The sequence below is a fragment of the Xyrauchen texanus genome, chromosome 3 (genome assembly GCF_025860055.1).
Source record: "Xyrauchen texanus isolate HMW12.3.18 chromosome 3, RBS_HiC_50CHRs, whole genome shotgun sequence".
NCBI lineage: Eukaryota > Metazoa > Chordata > Actinopteri > Cypriniformes > Catostomidae > Xyrauchen > Xyrauchen texanus.
The window spans coordinates 18,532,125-18,550,667 of NC_068278.1; the positions used below are offsets into that span (position 1 = coordinate 18,532,125).

The 18,543-nt window shown below is 41.3% G+C and overlaps 1 protein-coding gene across 1 annotated transcript in view; it reads left to right on the plus strand.

Annotated features, from left to right (window-relative positions):
* kcnt1b (potassium sodium-activated channel subfamily T member 1b) overlaps nt 1–18,543 on the plus strand; it is a 112,132-nt gene that overhangs the window by 49,934 nt on the left and 43,655 nt on the right. Inside the window, exons 6-14 of the mRNA XM_052112730.1 lie at nt 2,114–2,170; nt 2,741–2,789; nt 2,893–2,952; nt 3,724–3,798; nt 4,339–4,422; nt 7,950–8,044; nt 11,846–12,026; nt 12,230–12,394; nt 12,533–12,669. Of these exons, the coding sequence (XP_051968690.1) occupies nt 2,114–2,170; nt 2,741–2,789; nt 2,893–2,952; nt 3,724–3,798; nt 4,339–4,422; nt 7,950–8,044; nt 11,846–12,026; nt 12,230–12,394; nt 12,533–12,669 (903 nt within the window). The remainder of the gene's footprint in view (nt 1–2,113; nt 2,171–2,740; nt 2,790–2,892; nt 2,953–3,723; nt 3,799–4,338; nt 4,423–7,949; nt 8,045–11,845; nt 12,027–12,229; nt 12,395–12,532; nt 12,670–18,543) is intronic.

Sequence of the window (18,543 nt, forward strand, 5' to 3'; positions counted from 1 at the left end):
AGAGGCACTAGCATCTGGGTTTATTCATCCTTCCACTTCACCTACTGCTGGAGGATTCTTCTTTGTCAAGAAGGAAGATGGCATACTGCAGCCATGTATAGATTGCAAAGGGTTAAACACAGTGACTGTTAAATATTGATACCCACTGCCGTTCGTTGCTTCAGCCCTTGATCTGAGAAGCACCTACAATCTTATCCGAATTAGAGAAGGGGATGAGTGGAAAACTGCATTCATCACCACTAGGGGGCACTATGAATACCAGGTCATGCCCTGTGGGCTTGCTAACTCACCAGCTGTATTTCAATCCTTCATCAACGAAATTTTCTGTGATCTTCTCAATCAGTATGTCATTGCATATTTTGACGATCTACTCATCTGTTCACAGAAGAAGGCACAACACATCCAACACGTAAAGACTGTCATTTCACGCCTTCAACAACACCAACTTTATGTAAAAGCCAAGAAATGTGAGTTGCACACTGCTCATGCCATGTTTCTGGGCTATAACATTAGCCACTCTGGCATAGAAATGAACACTTACGAGATCTAGGCAGTTACGGAATGGCCAAAACCCACTAGAGTCAAAGAGCTCCAACAAGTTTTGGGTTTGCAAACTTTTACCATAGAATTATAAGAAATTGGGGAGCCCTCTCCCGAATACTGATCATCACCCATTTCTTCCCTTCTCATTTCTTGTTTACCATGTGTATAGTATATAGCCATGCCTTTCCATTGTTCTTTGCAAAGTATTGCTAACCCCTGTCTTACCAAGAGTTTACCATTGCCTGCTGTTTATGTCTCACGTTATGACCATTGTGCCTGTTTATCTGGATATCTTCTTTGGATCACTGTTATGTGGACTACATCTCTCTGATCAGCGATTTGGATTGATTGCCTGATTTGTTTCATAAACTTCCTGCATATGGATTCTAAAGCTGCCTCCATGTCCAGTTTGTCACAGTAAATGTATTGCATTTATATAGTCTGTAAGGTAAGCAAAAGGTTAGTTTCGCAAAACGTGTCAATTGCGTTTATATGCAGCTTTAAGGGAAGCAAAAGGTTTGTTTAGAAAACAACTTTATTACATTTGTCATGGCCGGGAACTGCTGCGGCAGGATCAAAATGCAAAAGGGGTGCTGCTGTGGCATAATCGAGATTATGAGGGTAATGCTTCTGCAGTATCAAGCGTGGGGTTAACGGGAAAAGCTAAAAGTCTTTTAAGATTTCTGCATCGCCACTGCGCTCGAACGGAAGAGCTCATACTGCAATCGAATCATACTACAATTTCAAGTACTCCAGTACTCACCAAAACAAAACACATTACTGCAACTCTTTGAGCATATCCTACATTTCTTGAGAGTGCCTCTTAGGATGAACCTAGACAGTCTAAAGAGAGTGTGATGTGCCCATTATTTCCTCTCAATAACAGCCACAAAAACCATTCAGAGACAATGGAGCATTGTGTGTGTGTGTGTGTGTGTGTGTACATGTTTAATATCCATTGTAGGGACAAACTGTCCCCACAAGAATAGTAAAACCTGAGATCACTGGCATTGTGGGGACCACAATGTGAGGGTTAGGTTTAGGGGATAGAATCTCCTAAAGTGGTGGAGTGGTGGTGGCATAGTGGGCTAAAACTGTTAAGCAGAAAGTTGTCGGTTTGATCCCCACAGCCACCACCATTGTGTCCTTGAGCAAGGCACTTAACTCCAGGTTGCTCCGGGGGGATTGTCCCTGTAATAAGTGCACTGTAAGTCGCTTTGGATAAAAGCGTCTGCCAAATGCATAAATGTAAATATAAATGTAAATCTATAGTTTGTACAGTATAAAAATCATTATGTTTATGGAGAGTCCTCATAAGTATAGCTGCACCAATGTGTGTGTGTGTGTGTGTGTGTGTGTGTGTGTGTGCAAGCATGCTGGGTGAGAAGAGGCCGCCCTGCTAGCAGCAATTAAAAGATAGAGGCCATTTCATGCTGTCATTTATGTCAGTGCCAGCAGGCATGTTTCTTCACCATTTAAACCCTGGTGTCTTTCACTTTTATGTATGATAAAGTGCCTGTTATCATAATTATAGGAAACACTGCACAAACATCACAGATGCCCTTTGCAGCAAATCCTGTGCCAACTATTCAACAAACCTGACTGCAGATCCCTCACAAATAAACTGGTGAGACACAAAGTGTTTTAAACAAAGTTACCTGTTGAACTTTTACTGACAGATCACATATCTAACTTATGCACTAGAATTCACTCAGTAAAGTGTTTGATCTTAAATATTGCCGACAAGTGAAATTTTTTTCCTGTGTTAACTTATTTCCTATTAAAACAGGAATTTTGGGGTGGGACATATTTTTTAAATAGCAAATTGCCTTTATTTTATATCACAGCCATGGACCATTATTTGCTACTTGCTATGGCTTGCCAGAAGAAGGTGATTTTAGTGGGAGGGGCATTTTCATTCTATAGACCATTTGATTGGACAACAATGTATATATGCCTCTGAGTGCAAGATCATTTTATCAATATATTTGGTCTGTTTTCCTGGAAGATAAAGACTGTACATTTTAAATATGTATATGTATGTCTACTGAAAGTTAATTTTCAACTTTCAAAAGTACACTAGTTGACCTCAAAGCTAACAGACACTGACAGTAGACACATAAATCCAATTTTGATTTCATGACATCTTTAATCTGGATATTTTCTTATCTACTTTCTTGTGCTGTATTTCTTGAAGGGAGTTAATATTTTGGGTAAATAGAAGAGTTCCTGTATGGGCAATACAGGTAGATATACTATCACAGTTCACATTTGTTAATGACAGGATTTCAACATATTTTCTGAAATGACATTATACTGCTATGTGTGCTTTATTTTCCTGCACTTCAGGTGACAGTGGCCTTAATTAGCTTCTTGCAAGCAATGCTCCTGGTGTATCTGAGCTACAAGGTAAGATTATTGTCATTATTATTCTGCCCTTGTGAGCATTCTAACCATTAATCCTAATTCAATTTGACCATTTCAGTTTTTGGATTACTAAAGCATTACTTTGCATTTAGATCACCCTGTAATGGGAGGTAGTAGTCACCCCTGAGATAATAAAATAAACTTAACATTTCTGTCTTTTGGAGATCATTGATCTTTACTGTAAACAAAGTCTGCATCCAATTTGCATACAGTAGGCTACTTAAACTTCACACTTAACTTGTGTATTTTGCTGGTGATGGTAAAGAACATACTTTTGGGTGTATAATAAGTATGCCAGTATTGGCATGTACTGCTTAGCCATACAATTGTGACTAGATACCACAGATTCCCTTGTCATGTTCATCTTGTGTTTGCATGTAATAACCATGAGAATGTACCAAATTAATTTCCTCACTAATAATTTTTACTTAACCTTAGGTTTAAAAGCTACTGTAAAACAGGAAGATATTTAGAACAACTTCTCTTTTGAAAAAGCATGCACGGATGCACACTTCAAAAATCCTCTGTCAACAGTATGCCATCTGGGCAGCTTTAGCATACTACTGTATTTTCAATCTACTGTGTTTATGGATGTGCAAAATCTAATCATGCCTATGTACTAAGTGAATTGGGATGCAGCCAGAGAGTTTTTATTGTTCTTTCATTGTGATAGCACTAAAATGGGTTTGTGGGAGTTTTTAATGACAGTGCTATGCTTCTGTATTATAATTTATATATTTTATGTCGGTTTAGGGGAACATTTGGGAGCAGATTTTCCAAATCTCCTTTATCATTGAGATGATCAATACAGTGCCATTCATTATTACAGTAAGTGATCATAATATCTGGTGGATGCAGAAGCACATATGCATTTGTTGTAGCCATACAACTGTTTATTTACAATTTATAGTAATTGCTGCAAATTACTGTGATTGATAATAATTATATGAGTGGTCATTGACATTTGAAAGCTAATTGTGAGAGGGAATGATTATGTAACAATTAGTCAATCAATTAATAGCCAATTTTCAACCAGCCATCTGTTAAAGTGGAAACAAATAAGAGTTTTTAATTAATTTTGTGCCAATGGCTTCACAAATGCCAAAGCTATTCAGATTGAACATAATGCTAGAGTTAAAGCTTTTTTATTATTATTACACATTTATTAATGCTGCCATTACTTTTATAGGGAAGTTTAGTGTCTTGTACTTATTTGTTGAGGAGATAGAAACCCTATCCTTTTTTTGACTTTTGCTTGTTATGAGGAACATGCATGTTTCCTCAAAAGGTTAATAGTTTTCACAGAGTGGATGAACAATATGCAGTACAGATACAATCATCCAGTCTGAACAAAGTGTTTCTTTACAGATATTCTGGCCTTCACTGAGGAACATATTTGTTCCTGTGTTCCTTAACTGTTGGCTTGCTAAATCAGCACTGGAAAACATGATTGTAAGTAGCCTGTGCATTACATTCCAGATTTAAATTAACTATTATATTATTAAATTAACACAATATCACACTTTTGGGAAACTGTTCATTTTATATACTTCATTATGCACTTAACACATATGAGAATGAATCGACAATGAGCAGAAAATAATAGTGTGCCAAATTAAGCTGGCTTACGCATCATTAACGTGAAACCAAACCTTGAGTTTCTTGAATTCAAGCAGATGGATGGAGGGCTCCAGACTAACATTTGAGTGCAGTAGCACCAGTGCAACCAAGTTCTGCAGTGTGTTCATCAGCACCTGATTTGGTAGCACCAGAGAGGTAGCACCAAAAATTAAAAAAAAAATTTGTAATTATGGACAGATACTAATAGTAAAAGTAATATTATTTGTATTAATATTATTTTATATATAAGTGCAGTTTCTAATAGTAATGCATATTTTGTCGCTATGAAATGCACATTTGACAGTAAACATACATTTTGAGTTGGGATGCAGATGTAACTGTTGGTAATATCAGTAAATTTACATCTATTAAAAAGTTCATTATTTTATATTCCTAATTTATATATGGCTAAATTGTAATATTCTGAGACTTACTAAGACTGGTCAAGTACTCTTTTCCTTGATTGAGTAACCTCTTGTAATTTCTGGAGGGAAACCACACCGGTTACTTTTTCCTACAATAAAAGAGACTTTTAACAGATTTGTCAGAAGGGAAACTCATAGCTTGGTCCATAAAAATTCTGAAAATGATATGGTTTTTCCATATATAGGTCCTCCATAATACAGTGGTATTTGTAATTATACAACAAATATACAATAAGACAATGTATGGCTCATAACAACCATAGTAACACTTATAAAACAAGCTAATCCATTTTTGTTATGTAAATACAAAAATGTGTTACAATAGACTGTTCTTTACTGTTACTGTAGATTGCATAATCTGCGCATAGAGAGCTGCGGAACTGCAACTCTGTACATGTCATGAATGGGTTATCCCTACAATTTGGTGACATTCCGGTTTTGAAACCTTTGAAAAATAAAACATACTGTACTTTTACAAATTTCTTCATGTTTCATCATTACAGGGACATATTAAATATTGTATCAGTCACACTGGTTAAGCTAAATTAAAAACAATTCAGATGTCCATCCAGCTAAATGGACAGCATCAGAGAAGACAATAATTGGGTGGACAGTCAGTGGATAAATGAGCCACTACATGGTCTGTGATTGATATCTAGGAAGCATAATTGTAAACTAATATTTATTATTTTATTTCTGTTAACATAAATACTGTATATTGCAATTTTAGAATTATATTAATGTCCCTTATATCTTCCCATAATAGGGTGGACATGTTATGCTTGACCACATATGACTAACACCACAAAATAAAGGAAAACATAAATAAAACAATATACTTCAAATAACTCAAAGTAATTCTGCAGAATGGCTGATGTCCACCTCCAGTGTGTGTGTGTGATGCCATTTCCTAAAATATATCTTCAATGAAAGTCATGGTATCATGACATAACAGGGTGCGCAATAAATCAAGGGACACACAAAAAACCTCCACTGTCAGCGTTAAAATGACACATTTACCACAAATTAATACATGTTCGTGAGAGAATGTAACACTAAAACCTTAACTGTATGTTGGGAACAAAATACAAATCCAATGATTTAGCATTTATTTCTGTCAAAGATGTTTGATATGCCGTTTTTGGGAAATGAGGAAGTGACACAGTGCAACAGAAAAGGATTTCAATTATTTAAAATTGAACTTTTAAGCCCACAGAAGTGTGTAACATTATAAAAAGTCCTCATTTTTTTAACAATCCTATCAAAATTGTAATCGAGTGAAATTAAACAATATAAATACTACACAAACTTGTTATGGGGACTTACATTTCACAGAACTGTAGGAATTACCCATATTTAAAGTCGTTCCCGCACGAGACGCTGCTTTACATTGAAAATCAGCACGGACAGACACAAAAATGCTTGCAGTGTGAACGTCCCCTACTTAATTTAAAATGAAAAATGCTTTAATATAATTACTAGGAAGAAGAGAGAAATGGCTTAACATGAAAATAGTGTATTTCTCCTTGGATTAGTTCGTTTTTTTGGTAGTAAATAGTGTATATCATAAGGGAAATGTAAGAAAATCATGTTAAGTGTTTTAATTAAACCTACTGTACTTTTATTTTGAATTAATGCAGAAATGCAGTTTACTGTATTTAGCTCTCTCTCTCTCTTCCAGAATGAGCTCTGACATATGCAATAATATGTAATAGCATGTCATGAATAGGTGCGTTTACTGGTGTTTTAAAATCCCAATGTGGGAAACAATTAACATGCACTGGAATGCTATATGATTTTGACAAAATTATTTTGCTTCTGACAGAAAGCATGCGCTGATCGTCACAGATTTTTCCCCTAGTCTGTCCATGTAAAGCAACAACCGATATCTCACACAACTCATGTGAAAGGTGTGTGTGTTTCAGGTCCATTTCTCTCGATTTGTGAAACATTCTCAGCAGTTTGGGTGTGATGTGTTAAAATACAGGACGTGTATGGATTTAAATCAGAACGCAATTTTTTTCCCCTTAATAACGGAATGATTCCTTATTTTACTGGACATTTGGCATATTTCATTAATTAATTTTACCTGATACTGCTTCAGCATGAGGGTCACTGTCATAAATTCCATCAGTGGATGATGGCGGTGACAGCAGATGTCAGGGGTGGAAAATGGCAGAATTCAAGTGACAATGCACCAATAGCAACAAAGAATAACAACAGCATTCAATACAGTTAAAGGATAACTAACATGACAGTAGATTATAGACTTTTGAAGCAGCAAAGCAAGTGGGTATACCGAGGGTATATGCAAATATTGATCCTTAGAAGTCATTATAGGCAAACAGCCCTGGGAAAAAAGTGAGCATACGGTGTATACGTGCATATGGCCCCGACTACACCACTGGGCAGGACTGTTAAATAATGTTTTAAACTAGTTTAATTGCAAGACATTTCCATAACGGGTTGCAACAGAGTGCCGAATTCAAATGGTTCCCACAACCCACGCTGCACTTTTGATGATCAGAGCTGTGCGGAAAGCTCGAGATAGTCCGCAAGGCGTGAGTACATGCCCCACATGTGCGCTCTGCTCTATTCTCTCTGACCAGGTCCGGGTATGTTTAGTTTCACTTTTGGAGCGACTGCCTTTTGATGTTTCTCCTACGCAACAGAAAATGAATAATATGGCTGATAAACGCCCCCCATTTGTGACCTAACACCCCCCTCTCTTCTGATTTTTTCTCAGCGCCCCCTGGCATCCTTTGAATGCCCCCGTTGAGAAACCCTGCTTTAAAACATACACTTACATGGCCAATCTTTCTTTTAGAAATGGCCTTTTTACTTTTACCCCAAGTTGCTACATTGTACTTGTCTCAGAATATTCCCAGAAGGAAGATACTGTATGTCTCTCTCTAATTTTTGGCCCCCTTCTAGAATGATCTCCATCGTGCCATTCAGCGTACACACTCCGCCATGTTCAACCAGGTCCTCATTCTGATCTGTACTCTGCTCTGTCTGGTCTTCACTGGGTAAGTCCTCTGATCTCATCAGATTTATTTAAGTTCAAAGAGTATTGAGACCAAATGTACATATTTTTAAACTGGAGACACTTTCCAAACTAGAAAAAGATATAATACATACAGTAGATAACAATATACAGGTTTTGGGAGTAACAGATACTATTTAAATAGTTGGTAATCAGAATACAGTTGCATTCAAATCTTATTTTTAGAGATCAAGAGTAATCAAGAGATTACTTTGCATTTTATTGTCATTAGTTTCATAAAATCTTTAGTCTGTTTTGTTGGAATTAATTTGTGTAAATAATGCCATTCAAGGAGTGTTTGAACAGCCATGAAACATTTTCTCATGTTGTTTTACATTCACACGAGCAGACGGAGGGTTCTTTCACTCTGTTATTATTACAAGATGGAAATGACATTATATGATCAGAAGATGATGTCATTGTGTATCCTCTTAGAGAAGCAGAAATAGTTAACCTTGTGTAAATGAATGTGTGAACATTTAGCTTTATGCTAAGCTAAAATGCTATTTCTAGCCCATTTACATGCACCTGTTATTAGGCACAATAAATTTTTTCTATCAAGAAAATCCACTTTAGATTACAATTATTTTTCTCTAGTAAGATTTTAAAAATTAAAGCAGAGAGTATTCTTGATTAGATTTTTTTTTTCTCCTAAAAATTCTTCTAAAAATCCTTAAAACAAGAAATATGTACTTGATGTTTTATAAGAAAAACATCTAGGTTACTGTTGTAACCTCCGTTCTCTGATTGAGGGGACGAGACGTTGTGGCGAATGAAGCGACATTAGGGGACTTTCTTGAAGGCCTCGGTTACCTCTGAACTTGAGAAAAGGCCAATGAGAAATTGGAAGACAGAATTTGCATGTCCCTCCCCCAGACATACGGGTATAAATGGAGGGAATTGTGCATCTGTTCATTCAGGTTTTGCACTGTGGAGCCGAGAATACTGTTCGGCCATTACAGTGGCTTGGTTCAGCATCGTGGCCGGGGGGACACAAAAGTAACGTAGACATTCCCCATCTGTCGCTCACTCGACGTTGTGTCCACTAAAGCAGACAAAGAGCTGCTCAGAACATCAAAGCTCTGCGTGCGGTCCACATAGGTACACAAAGCAAGCACCGGACACAGCAACGATAAGGCTGGGTCTGCCTCCTCCCGGGGCAGCGCTTGCAGGTTCACTACCTGGTCCCTGAAGGGGGTCATAGGAACCTTGGGCACGTAGCCCGGTCGAGGTCTTAGGACGACATGGGTGTCTGCAGGACCGAACTCCAGGCAAGTGTCGCTGACAGAGAACGCTTACAGGTCCCCAACCCTCTTGATGGAAGGGAGCGCAATCAGGAGGGCCGTCTTCAAGGAGAGGGCTTTGAGCTTATCTGAGTCTAGCGGCTCGAAGGGGGGTCTCTGGAGGCCTGAAAGGACCACGGAGAGATCCCATGCGGGGAACAGGCATGGCCTGGGAGGGTTCAGCCTCCAGGCACCTCTAAGGAACCTGATGATCAATTCGTGCTTCCCTAAGGACTTACCATCCACTGCGTCGTAGTGAGCCGATTTAGCGGCTACATAAACCTTCAAGGTGGAATTCGCCAGGGAAGGGCTGTCGCGAGGAGCGTGAGATCTGTGGGCCAACAGGGGGCCACTAGAGTTACTTGTTCCTCGTCCTCACTGACCTTGCACAGCACCCGTGCAAGTAGGCTCACTGGGGGAAATGCATACATGCTCAGCCCCTGGGGCCAGCTGTGTGCCAGCGTGTCTATCCCGAGCCCCTGGGGCCCCTGGGGCCAGCTGTGTGCCAGCGTGTCTATCCCGAGGGGAGCCTCCGCTAGGCAGTACCAGAGCGGGCAGTGGGAGGTATCTTGGGAAGCAAACAGGTCTACCTGTGCTTTTCCGAACTGCTCCCAAATCAGCTGGACCACCTGGGGGTGGAGCCTCCACTCTCCGCTGAGCGTGCCTTGTCACAACAGCAAATCTGCTGCTGTGTTTAGGTTGCCCAGGATATGAGTGGCGCACAGCGGCTGGCCGGCTGGGTGACAGCAGTCGTGGGTCCGGAGGCTAGGGGTCCATGGCTGTGAGCTGCGCCCGGACCTGAAGAACCAATTGTCTAGCCGTGAGGGCTGTGGGAAGGATGGAGTGGTCCAGTCCAACCCCATGCTCACGGCGGCCCGGGCAAGCATGTCTCACCTCGAGCCTGGATAGAAGTCAATGAGCATACTGGGGGGGCGGGTGGATCTTGGGGATATACCCGGCGAAACCGAGCCCACTGCCAACCCCAAATTGCCTCCATCGCCAGCTGGGTCGTCCTCAATCCCGTGGGGTTCCGAGAATTTATTTTTAACATAAGTGTATTTTGCTTACTGTTCTGGCAGTTTTTTTCACTTGTTATTGACTTATGTTTATAGTCAAAACAAGTGACAAAATCTGCCAGTGCTAAAAAAGCAATCCAAAAATGTTTTATTACGTTACTGAACTTGAGTAATCTAATGGAATACGTTATATTTGACAGTATTTATTCTGTAATCTGTAGTGGTTTTAAAAATAACCCTCCCAACCCTGTCAAAATATATAACAAATAAAAAACATTTATGTTTGATACTCTTTCACCAAAGTAGGGACTTGCCGGAATACAGTCATCATACATCATAAACCTTTCGTTTTCATTATTTTCCAGCAGTACACATTAAATAATAATTTAAGAAACATATTAATAAAATAATAGGTACAAATAATTATATACAGCTATATATATATATATATATATATATATATATATATATATATATACACTGGACTTATTTAAATATACAATTATACAGCAACAACATTTAAATCACCTGCCAAATATCATGTAGGTCTCCCTTGTGCTGCCAAAACAGCTCTGACCTGTCGAGGCATGGACTCCACAAGACGTTAGAAGCAGATCCTTTAGGTCCTGTAAGTTGTGAGGTGGGATCACCATGGATCAGACTTGTTGGCCCAGCACATCCCATAGATGCTCAATCGGATTGAGTTCTGGGGAATTTGGAGGCCAATTCAACACCCTGAACTCTTTTTCATGTTCCTCAAACCATTCTTGAACAATTTTTTTGCAGTGTGGTAGGGCACATTATCCTGCTGAAAGAGGCCACTGCCATCAGGGAATACCATTGCCATGAAGTGGTGTACGTTGTCTGCAATAAACTTTAGGTAGGTGGTACGTGTCAAAGTAACATCCACATGAATGCGAGGACCCAATGTTTCCCAGAAGAACATTGCCCAGAGCATCACTCTGCCTCTGCCGGCCTGCTTTCTTCCCATGGTGCATCCTTTGCACATGCACCTGGCCATCCACATGAATGTGGATGATTCATCAGACCAGCCCACTTTCTTCCATTGCTCCATGGTCCAGTTCTGATGCTCACATGCCCACTGTAGGTGCAGATGTGGAGGCAAATGAGATTCGTCCTCCGCTACATGGATTGAGGCGAGTCACTACGCCACCACGAGGACATTGGGCATTCCAAATTGGGGAAAAAAGGGGTGAAAAAAGAACTGACTTTGTAAAGAGATAATCAATGTTATTCACTTCACCTGTCAGTGGTTTTAATGTTGTGGCTGATCAGTGTATATAGTCTAGTTCTTTCTCCAAGAACAGGGGTTTTGAGCCTTTAAAAAAGTTATGTGCCTCCCATTAAACCCTGTTTTTGGAAAGAACCTTGAAATGTTTTTCAAATGGAACTACAAAAAAATCTAATGATGCTAAAATATATTTCCAAAATGGTTTCCTCAAGTTCTTTTATAATGCTTCTTAGGGCTTGTGGGATTCAGCACCTTGAGCGGGCAGGGAAGATTCTCTCCCTTTTTGACTCTTTGTATTTCTGCATCGTCACCTTCTCAACTGTTGGTTATGGAGACGTCACACCCAGAATCTGGCCTTCTAAGCTACTGGTGGTCATCATGATCTGTGTAGCACTAGTGGTGCTGCCATTACAGGTGTCAATTATCACAATTAGACAAACAATAACTTCATTTTCACAATATTTATTTTGATTGAATATTGGAAAACCATTCTTTAGACCTCATAGACAGTACTATGATTGTATTTGTTGTTATTTAGTGTTTTGGGAGAAAGAAAAATAATGATAATTTCCCCCTGTTCTACCCACTCACTCTCTATCTCTCATCTCGACATCCAGTTTGAAGAGTTGGCATACCTTTGGATGGAGAGGCAAAAGTCAGGTGGAAACTACAGCAGACACCGTGCTCAGACAGAGAAACATGTGGTTCTCTGTGTCACTTCTCTCAAAATAGACCTGCTCATGGACTTTCTCAATGAGTTTTATGCCCACCCAAGACTACAGGTACTACATTATCCCATTTATTACAGATGATATTTCTAGTCTGTAATCTGTAACTAGTGGTCCAGTAATCTAAACATATTCATGATAACCTAGCTCTGCATGTGAATGTGGTGTCATCATTTCTCAAATGTCTTGTAGGATTATTATGTGGTAATACTCTGTCCCACGGAGATGGACATTCAGGTGCGCCGTATACTGCAGATCCCTCTGTGGTCTCAAAGGGTGATCTACCTTCAAGGCTCTGCACTGAAGGACCAAGACCTGATGAGGGCCAAGCAAGTATTTTTTATAACTTATTTGTGCCTAAAATGTCTCTTGGCTTTATGTTGATGATTTATTCATGATTATACTGAGAAAATAATTGAGCTAAAAAGTAAACAGCTTCAGGTTCTGACTTTGGAGTCATCAGTTTATGAGAGTGCCATTAGGGATATATGGAGATAAGGCCAATGTATCTGCAAATTTATCAGCTGCAAGGTATTTTATCAAGCCCCTTTTAAATGCTTTATCCAAACCATTTAAATGCATTCAATTTATCTGTAGAGTACTAAGATTGTTTGAAATTTATAGCACCAGGGATCTTCTCATTTGTCATTTAGCCTGTCTGTAAGAGCTCTTGTGTATTCATCAGTGCATAGCATATTGAGTTACACTCATTTAAAGCCAAAGCATATAATTTCTACACCACTAGCTTCACCAAATGGTCTACTTGCACTGAGCCTCCTGACGCACTTCTGCTTTGAAATAAAGGGGCTCGCTAGTTTATATAGTTTTATAAGAAATATTTTAAACATTACTGAGTACGACGTCTTAATAATTCAGTGGAAGAACAGTTTTCAGAGCTTTAATTCTGCTCAAGCCGATTTGAGAAAATCAATGGCTGGTAAACTCCAAGTGCATCAAGTGCACTGTTTCTCCTCACACAGAAGTCTGTCATAGACATTTAACCACAGAGCAGTTTGAAACGCAAATGTAAAGGGTGTCAGTACCAGCGCTCTTTGAATGAAACTACACACTTCGAACACTGCTCCATGTGAGGGAGGAGAGAAAGCATTATGAACGCATGTATCACTGTTTTTATTAAATGTATGTTTTAATATTTATTTTGTGTCTTTGTTTCATCAACTAAGTTTCCATCTGTGTTTTGTGCTGTTCTGTTAAGTGAAAATGTGTAAAAAATTAATTATTATTTTGGCTCCTGCTCATTTCCATTCAAATGGCCTTTAAAATGGTATGCATGATGACGTAAAAAAAAAAAAACACAAAAAAAAACATTGTCACATAAGTTTTGGTTTAAAATATATCTGCCCTTGAGCCATTTCCATACAAAATGTTGTGTATATTGCTAATTGTGTACCTTTCGTTTCCCAGATGTCCCCACATTTGTGTAAAATTAAGAGAGTATTGAGATAGTTTATTGAAATTGGTCAACTTACTTTCATTTTAATTTCACATAATTGCAATAGTATGAATTATCAGAAGATGACGTCAAAATGTATTAGCTTGTTTGTGTCTGGGATTATTAGAATACCTGGAAAAATACAAAGGTGGCATTCTAGCATGCCTGTAGGCATGCGTCTCTGCTCAAATCACACAATTATGTGCTTGTGTTGTTTTCAAATTTTTCTAACCAAAAGAAAACACTCGTTTCTTTCTCTTTTACATGGGTAAATGAACACTAATTAGACAAACATGCATTAATCCATACGAAACATCCAGCATTATGCACATATTTTTAAAGGAATTTACATTAAAACTGTGTCCACCTCTTCCAAAAAAAAAGTGTGAACAAATTTCAGTCTTTATATAACTTTTGGTATAATATGTCCCTATAGCTCTGTTATTTATGAGTTTATTCATCTGTTTCTGTACAATGTCATGTTAAAACTTCCTCCATATACCTTATCTCTTATGTCTATTTTTATCTGTATATTAATTATTTTGGAACCTTTGTTTAATCCCCTTGTCATTTAATTTTATCTCTCATTTAGTTTTTCTGTTCTAAAAACTCTTGTCTGTTACTGCAATACAATAAAAAAAGAATGTCTTGGTTACTGTCGTAGCCTCCATTCCTTGATGGAGGGAACGAGACATTGTGTCGATGTAGTGATAATCAATCTCTTTGGAATGTGCATACCACTTCCCCGGACATACAGGTATAAAAGGAGCTGGCTCACAATCACTCATTCAGGTTTTGCACTGAGGAGTCGAGACAGGGTCCTGGCCATTTCAGCGGGTAGCTCAGCAAGAGGGACACAATATTTCTGTCCATTTTAGCAGGTATCTCGGCAAGAGGGACACAATATTTCGTTCCCTCCAGCAGGAAACGGAGGTTACGACAGTAACCAAGATGTTCCCTATCTGTCACTCTCTCGACGGGTTCCACTCTAGCCCGACACGCAACCTGGGCAAGCATGGGCGCTTGCTCCGCGTCGGCCTCTGACTGGGCGACCACACCTGAAGGTGGGAAACCAGTTGAGTCATCCAGATCCGACTGGATCAGCCCGCTCTATGATGTTGCGATCGAGAGTTCAAACTGCTCTCGAGCCCTGAATGAGACATCTAATTCAGCCCTGAGGGGAGCCACCTGTCTCACCCGAGAACTCGCCTGGGGCAAACGAGCATACTGGGGAATAGGAGGTCCGTGGGGGATTACCCGGAGGAACCACTCCCATTGGGGTCCCCAAATCGCCCCAGTACCTCGCGTTCCCTCATTCTCAACCGATAGATGGGCAGCGAACAGGTAAGTGTGCTCGTCTCTGGGGCCGCGCACCCTCCGTAGCGGGCTTGCAGAGCAGCATGTCCCCCCTGGGTTGTCTTCCAGGTGGGGCACCTGCTCTGCCTTGCTGCAAACCACAATTCCCGGGCACAATAAATCTAGTCATCCCTTTGGTGCCAATGGCACGGAGTCTGGAGGCCTGGTTAGAGCTCTCCAGCCCCTCATGGTGGCTCGTCAGGACAATTCGCCTCAGCTACGCAATCCAATTCGCCAGATGCCCGCCCAGGTTCAGTGGCATCCTCTCCAATGAGGTGCGGGGCGAGGGTGTCTCCATCCTCCGGGCAGAGGTTGCCACCATGCTGGTGAAGGGAGCAATAGAACACGTTCCCATAGCCAAGTCACACAAGGGCTTTTAGAGCCCTTCTGACCAAGAGAGAGGGAGGGTCGCACCCAATATTGGACATGCGTGCCTTGAACAAGGCCTTACACCGGCTTCTGTTCAGGATGTTAATGCACAAGCACATCCTGACGTCAATACGGCATCAGGATTGGTTGGTGGCTGTCGACCTGAAGGACACGTGCTTTCACATATTGATCCTTCCTCAACACAGACCATTCCTTCGGTTTGCCTTCGAGGGACGAGCATACCAGAACAAGATCCTCCCCTTCGGTCTGTTCCTGTCCCCTTCCCTGTCTTTACCAAGGTCGCAGAGGCTGCCCTGGCCCCGTTAAGGAAGAAGGTCATACGCATCTTCAATTATATCGATGACTACCTAATCCTAGCTCATTCTATTGTGTGCGCACAGGGACCATCTGCTTCAGCACCTCAACTGACTCCAGCTTCAGGTCAACTGGGAGAATAGCAAGCTCTCCCCTGTGCAGAGCATCTCTTTACTTGGTATGGAACTGGACTCGGTCACTCTCATGGCACATCTTATGACCGAGCATCCACAGCTTCAGGCAGAAGGTAGCGGCACCACTGAAACAATTTCAGAGGCTCCTGGGCATATGGCATCCTCGGCGGAGGTTCTCCCCATCGAGTTAATGCATATGAGACTGCTTCAGCACTGGGTACAGACATGAGTCCCGAGGTGGGCATGGTGCCACGGCACTCAGCATGTGACTATCCCCCAGAGTGCTGTCAGACTTTCAGCCCTTGGACAGACCTTGCATTTCTATGGGCAGACCTTCCCTTAGAGTAGGTCTCGAGGTGCGTCGTGGTCATGAAAGATGCCCTGAACTCGGGCTGGGGTGCCGTGTGCAATGGCCAAGCAGTATCAGGGCTCTGGACAGGGCCCTGACTTCAATGGCTCATCAACTGCTTAGAGTTGCTGGCTGTATCGCTGGCCCTGTGGAGGTCGGCCGTTGATTCAGGGCAAGCATGTGTTGGTCCGGACCAAAAACACAGCAACCATGTCGTGCATAAACCACCAATTTTCTCCTTTGGAGTCAGCAGATGTTGAAGTCTCTGCGAGCCACTCACCTTAAGGCGTCCTCTACCGTGCTCTCATGGCAGGTAACTCTCTGCGGGTACTGGAGACTGCACCCACACGTAGTCCTGCTGATTTGGGAGAGATTCAGGGAGGCGCAGGTAGACATGTTCAGCCTCCCGAAAGTCCTCTCACTGCCCCCTTTGGTACTCCCTGTCTGAGGCTCCCCTCAGCAGGGATGCCCTGGTGCACAGCTTAACTCAGGGGATATGCAAGTATGCATTTCCTCCAGTGAGCCTCATTGCACAAACACTGTGCAAAGTCAGGGTGGATGGACATCAAGTCCTGTTCGTTGCGCCATACTGGCCCAACCGGACATGGTTCTCAGACCTGATGCTCCTGGCAGTAGCCCTCCATGGTGCATTCCCCTGAGGCAGGACATTCTCACTCAGGGACAGGGCACACTATGGCACCCATGGCCAGACCTCTGGAATCTTCATGTCTGGCTCCAGGATGGGACGTGGAAGACCTAGTGAATCCCCTGCCAGCAGTGGTAAATACAATCACTCAGACCAAAGCCCCCTCCATGAGGCGGCTGTATGCCTTGAAGTGGTATCTCTTCGCGAACTGGTGTTCTTCCCGTGGGTAAGACCCATAGAGGTGCGCAGTCAGGTCTGTGCTGTCTTTCCTACAGGAAGGGCTGGAGAGATTGCTGTCTCCTACTAGCCTGAAGGTGTACATGGCTGCTATAACAGTGTATCACGATACACTGGATGGGAGACACTCACTGCAGCACAACCTGATCACCAGGTTCCTCAAGGAACAGGCAGCAGAAGGGGAAAGCTGTCTCCAAACAGAAGCTGGCCCATTGGATTGTGAATGCCATTTTCTTGGCTTACCAGTCACAAGACCTGCCGTGCCCATTGGGAGTTTGTGCGACACTCACCTAGAGGTGTTGTGTCCTCCTGGGCACTGGCAAGGGGGGCCTGTCTAGCAGACATATGCAGAGCTGTGTGTTGGGTGTACCACTTGCATTTTGCCTTTCCACTTTTTCAAGGTGATAATGGGCATTCATTTGTCCACAACAGTTCCCCCAAAACTGGTGAACCCTGGACACCTCTTTAAATCTTAAGCACTGTTCGGTGAAGAACTTGGCAGAGGAGTGACGCCACCAGGCCCAGTACTCGTGGTATGCCCCTTTCAGGTGAACTTGTGTACTTAGACTCAGTGCTCCATATGTGGGGATTCCCCTCTGGGTAATCCCGTGTGATGCATTTCCACTGTTCGGATTACCCTCTGTAGAACCCTTAGTTGCCCCTTATCAAAGCCTCGCTCTGCTTCAGCCACTGTTGCTTTGTACCCTCTCCGTAGATAGGGTCCTCCCGGTGGTATCATTCCATATGTGAACTTCCCCATTAGTAAGTCCATGTCAGGTATTCTCCACATGTTAACCTCGCTCTGGTAGGATGTGGTTTCCCCCCCAAAACTTGCTGGAAGGTCACGACGTGGTCAAACTCTCGCTGCGACATTTGACGTATTGACATAGGATTTACACACTAGTTAAACGTGTTCAACGACATTTGACGTATTGACATAGGATTTACACACTAGTTAAACGTGTTCAACGAAATAATGTTGTGTTGATAATTTTTTTGATAATTATTTTTTCCATCAGCTACTGTATATCGGTAAAATGTTTGATGCGCTTAACGTTTTTTCGCAAAAAAATCCTTAAATGGAAACATAGTTATTGATAAGTAAATTGTGAAAGTAAACACATTTAGTAGAAGATCTACCAAAGATAATGGTTAGATTAAGATTTATAACATGTGAAATTGATTAAATATGTTGTTAAATATATTTTAGCACAGTAAATGTATTTATTCGATTTGACATTAAAACTGCTTCATTCTGTTCTGAGTAATTTTTAAAGCCTGGCCCATCTGGGATATCTAAGTAAAGTAATTTGCAATCATTGTATGGTGGAATTTATTGCTGAA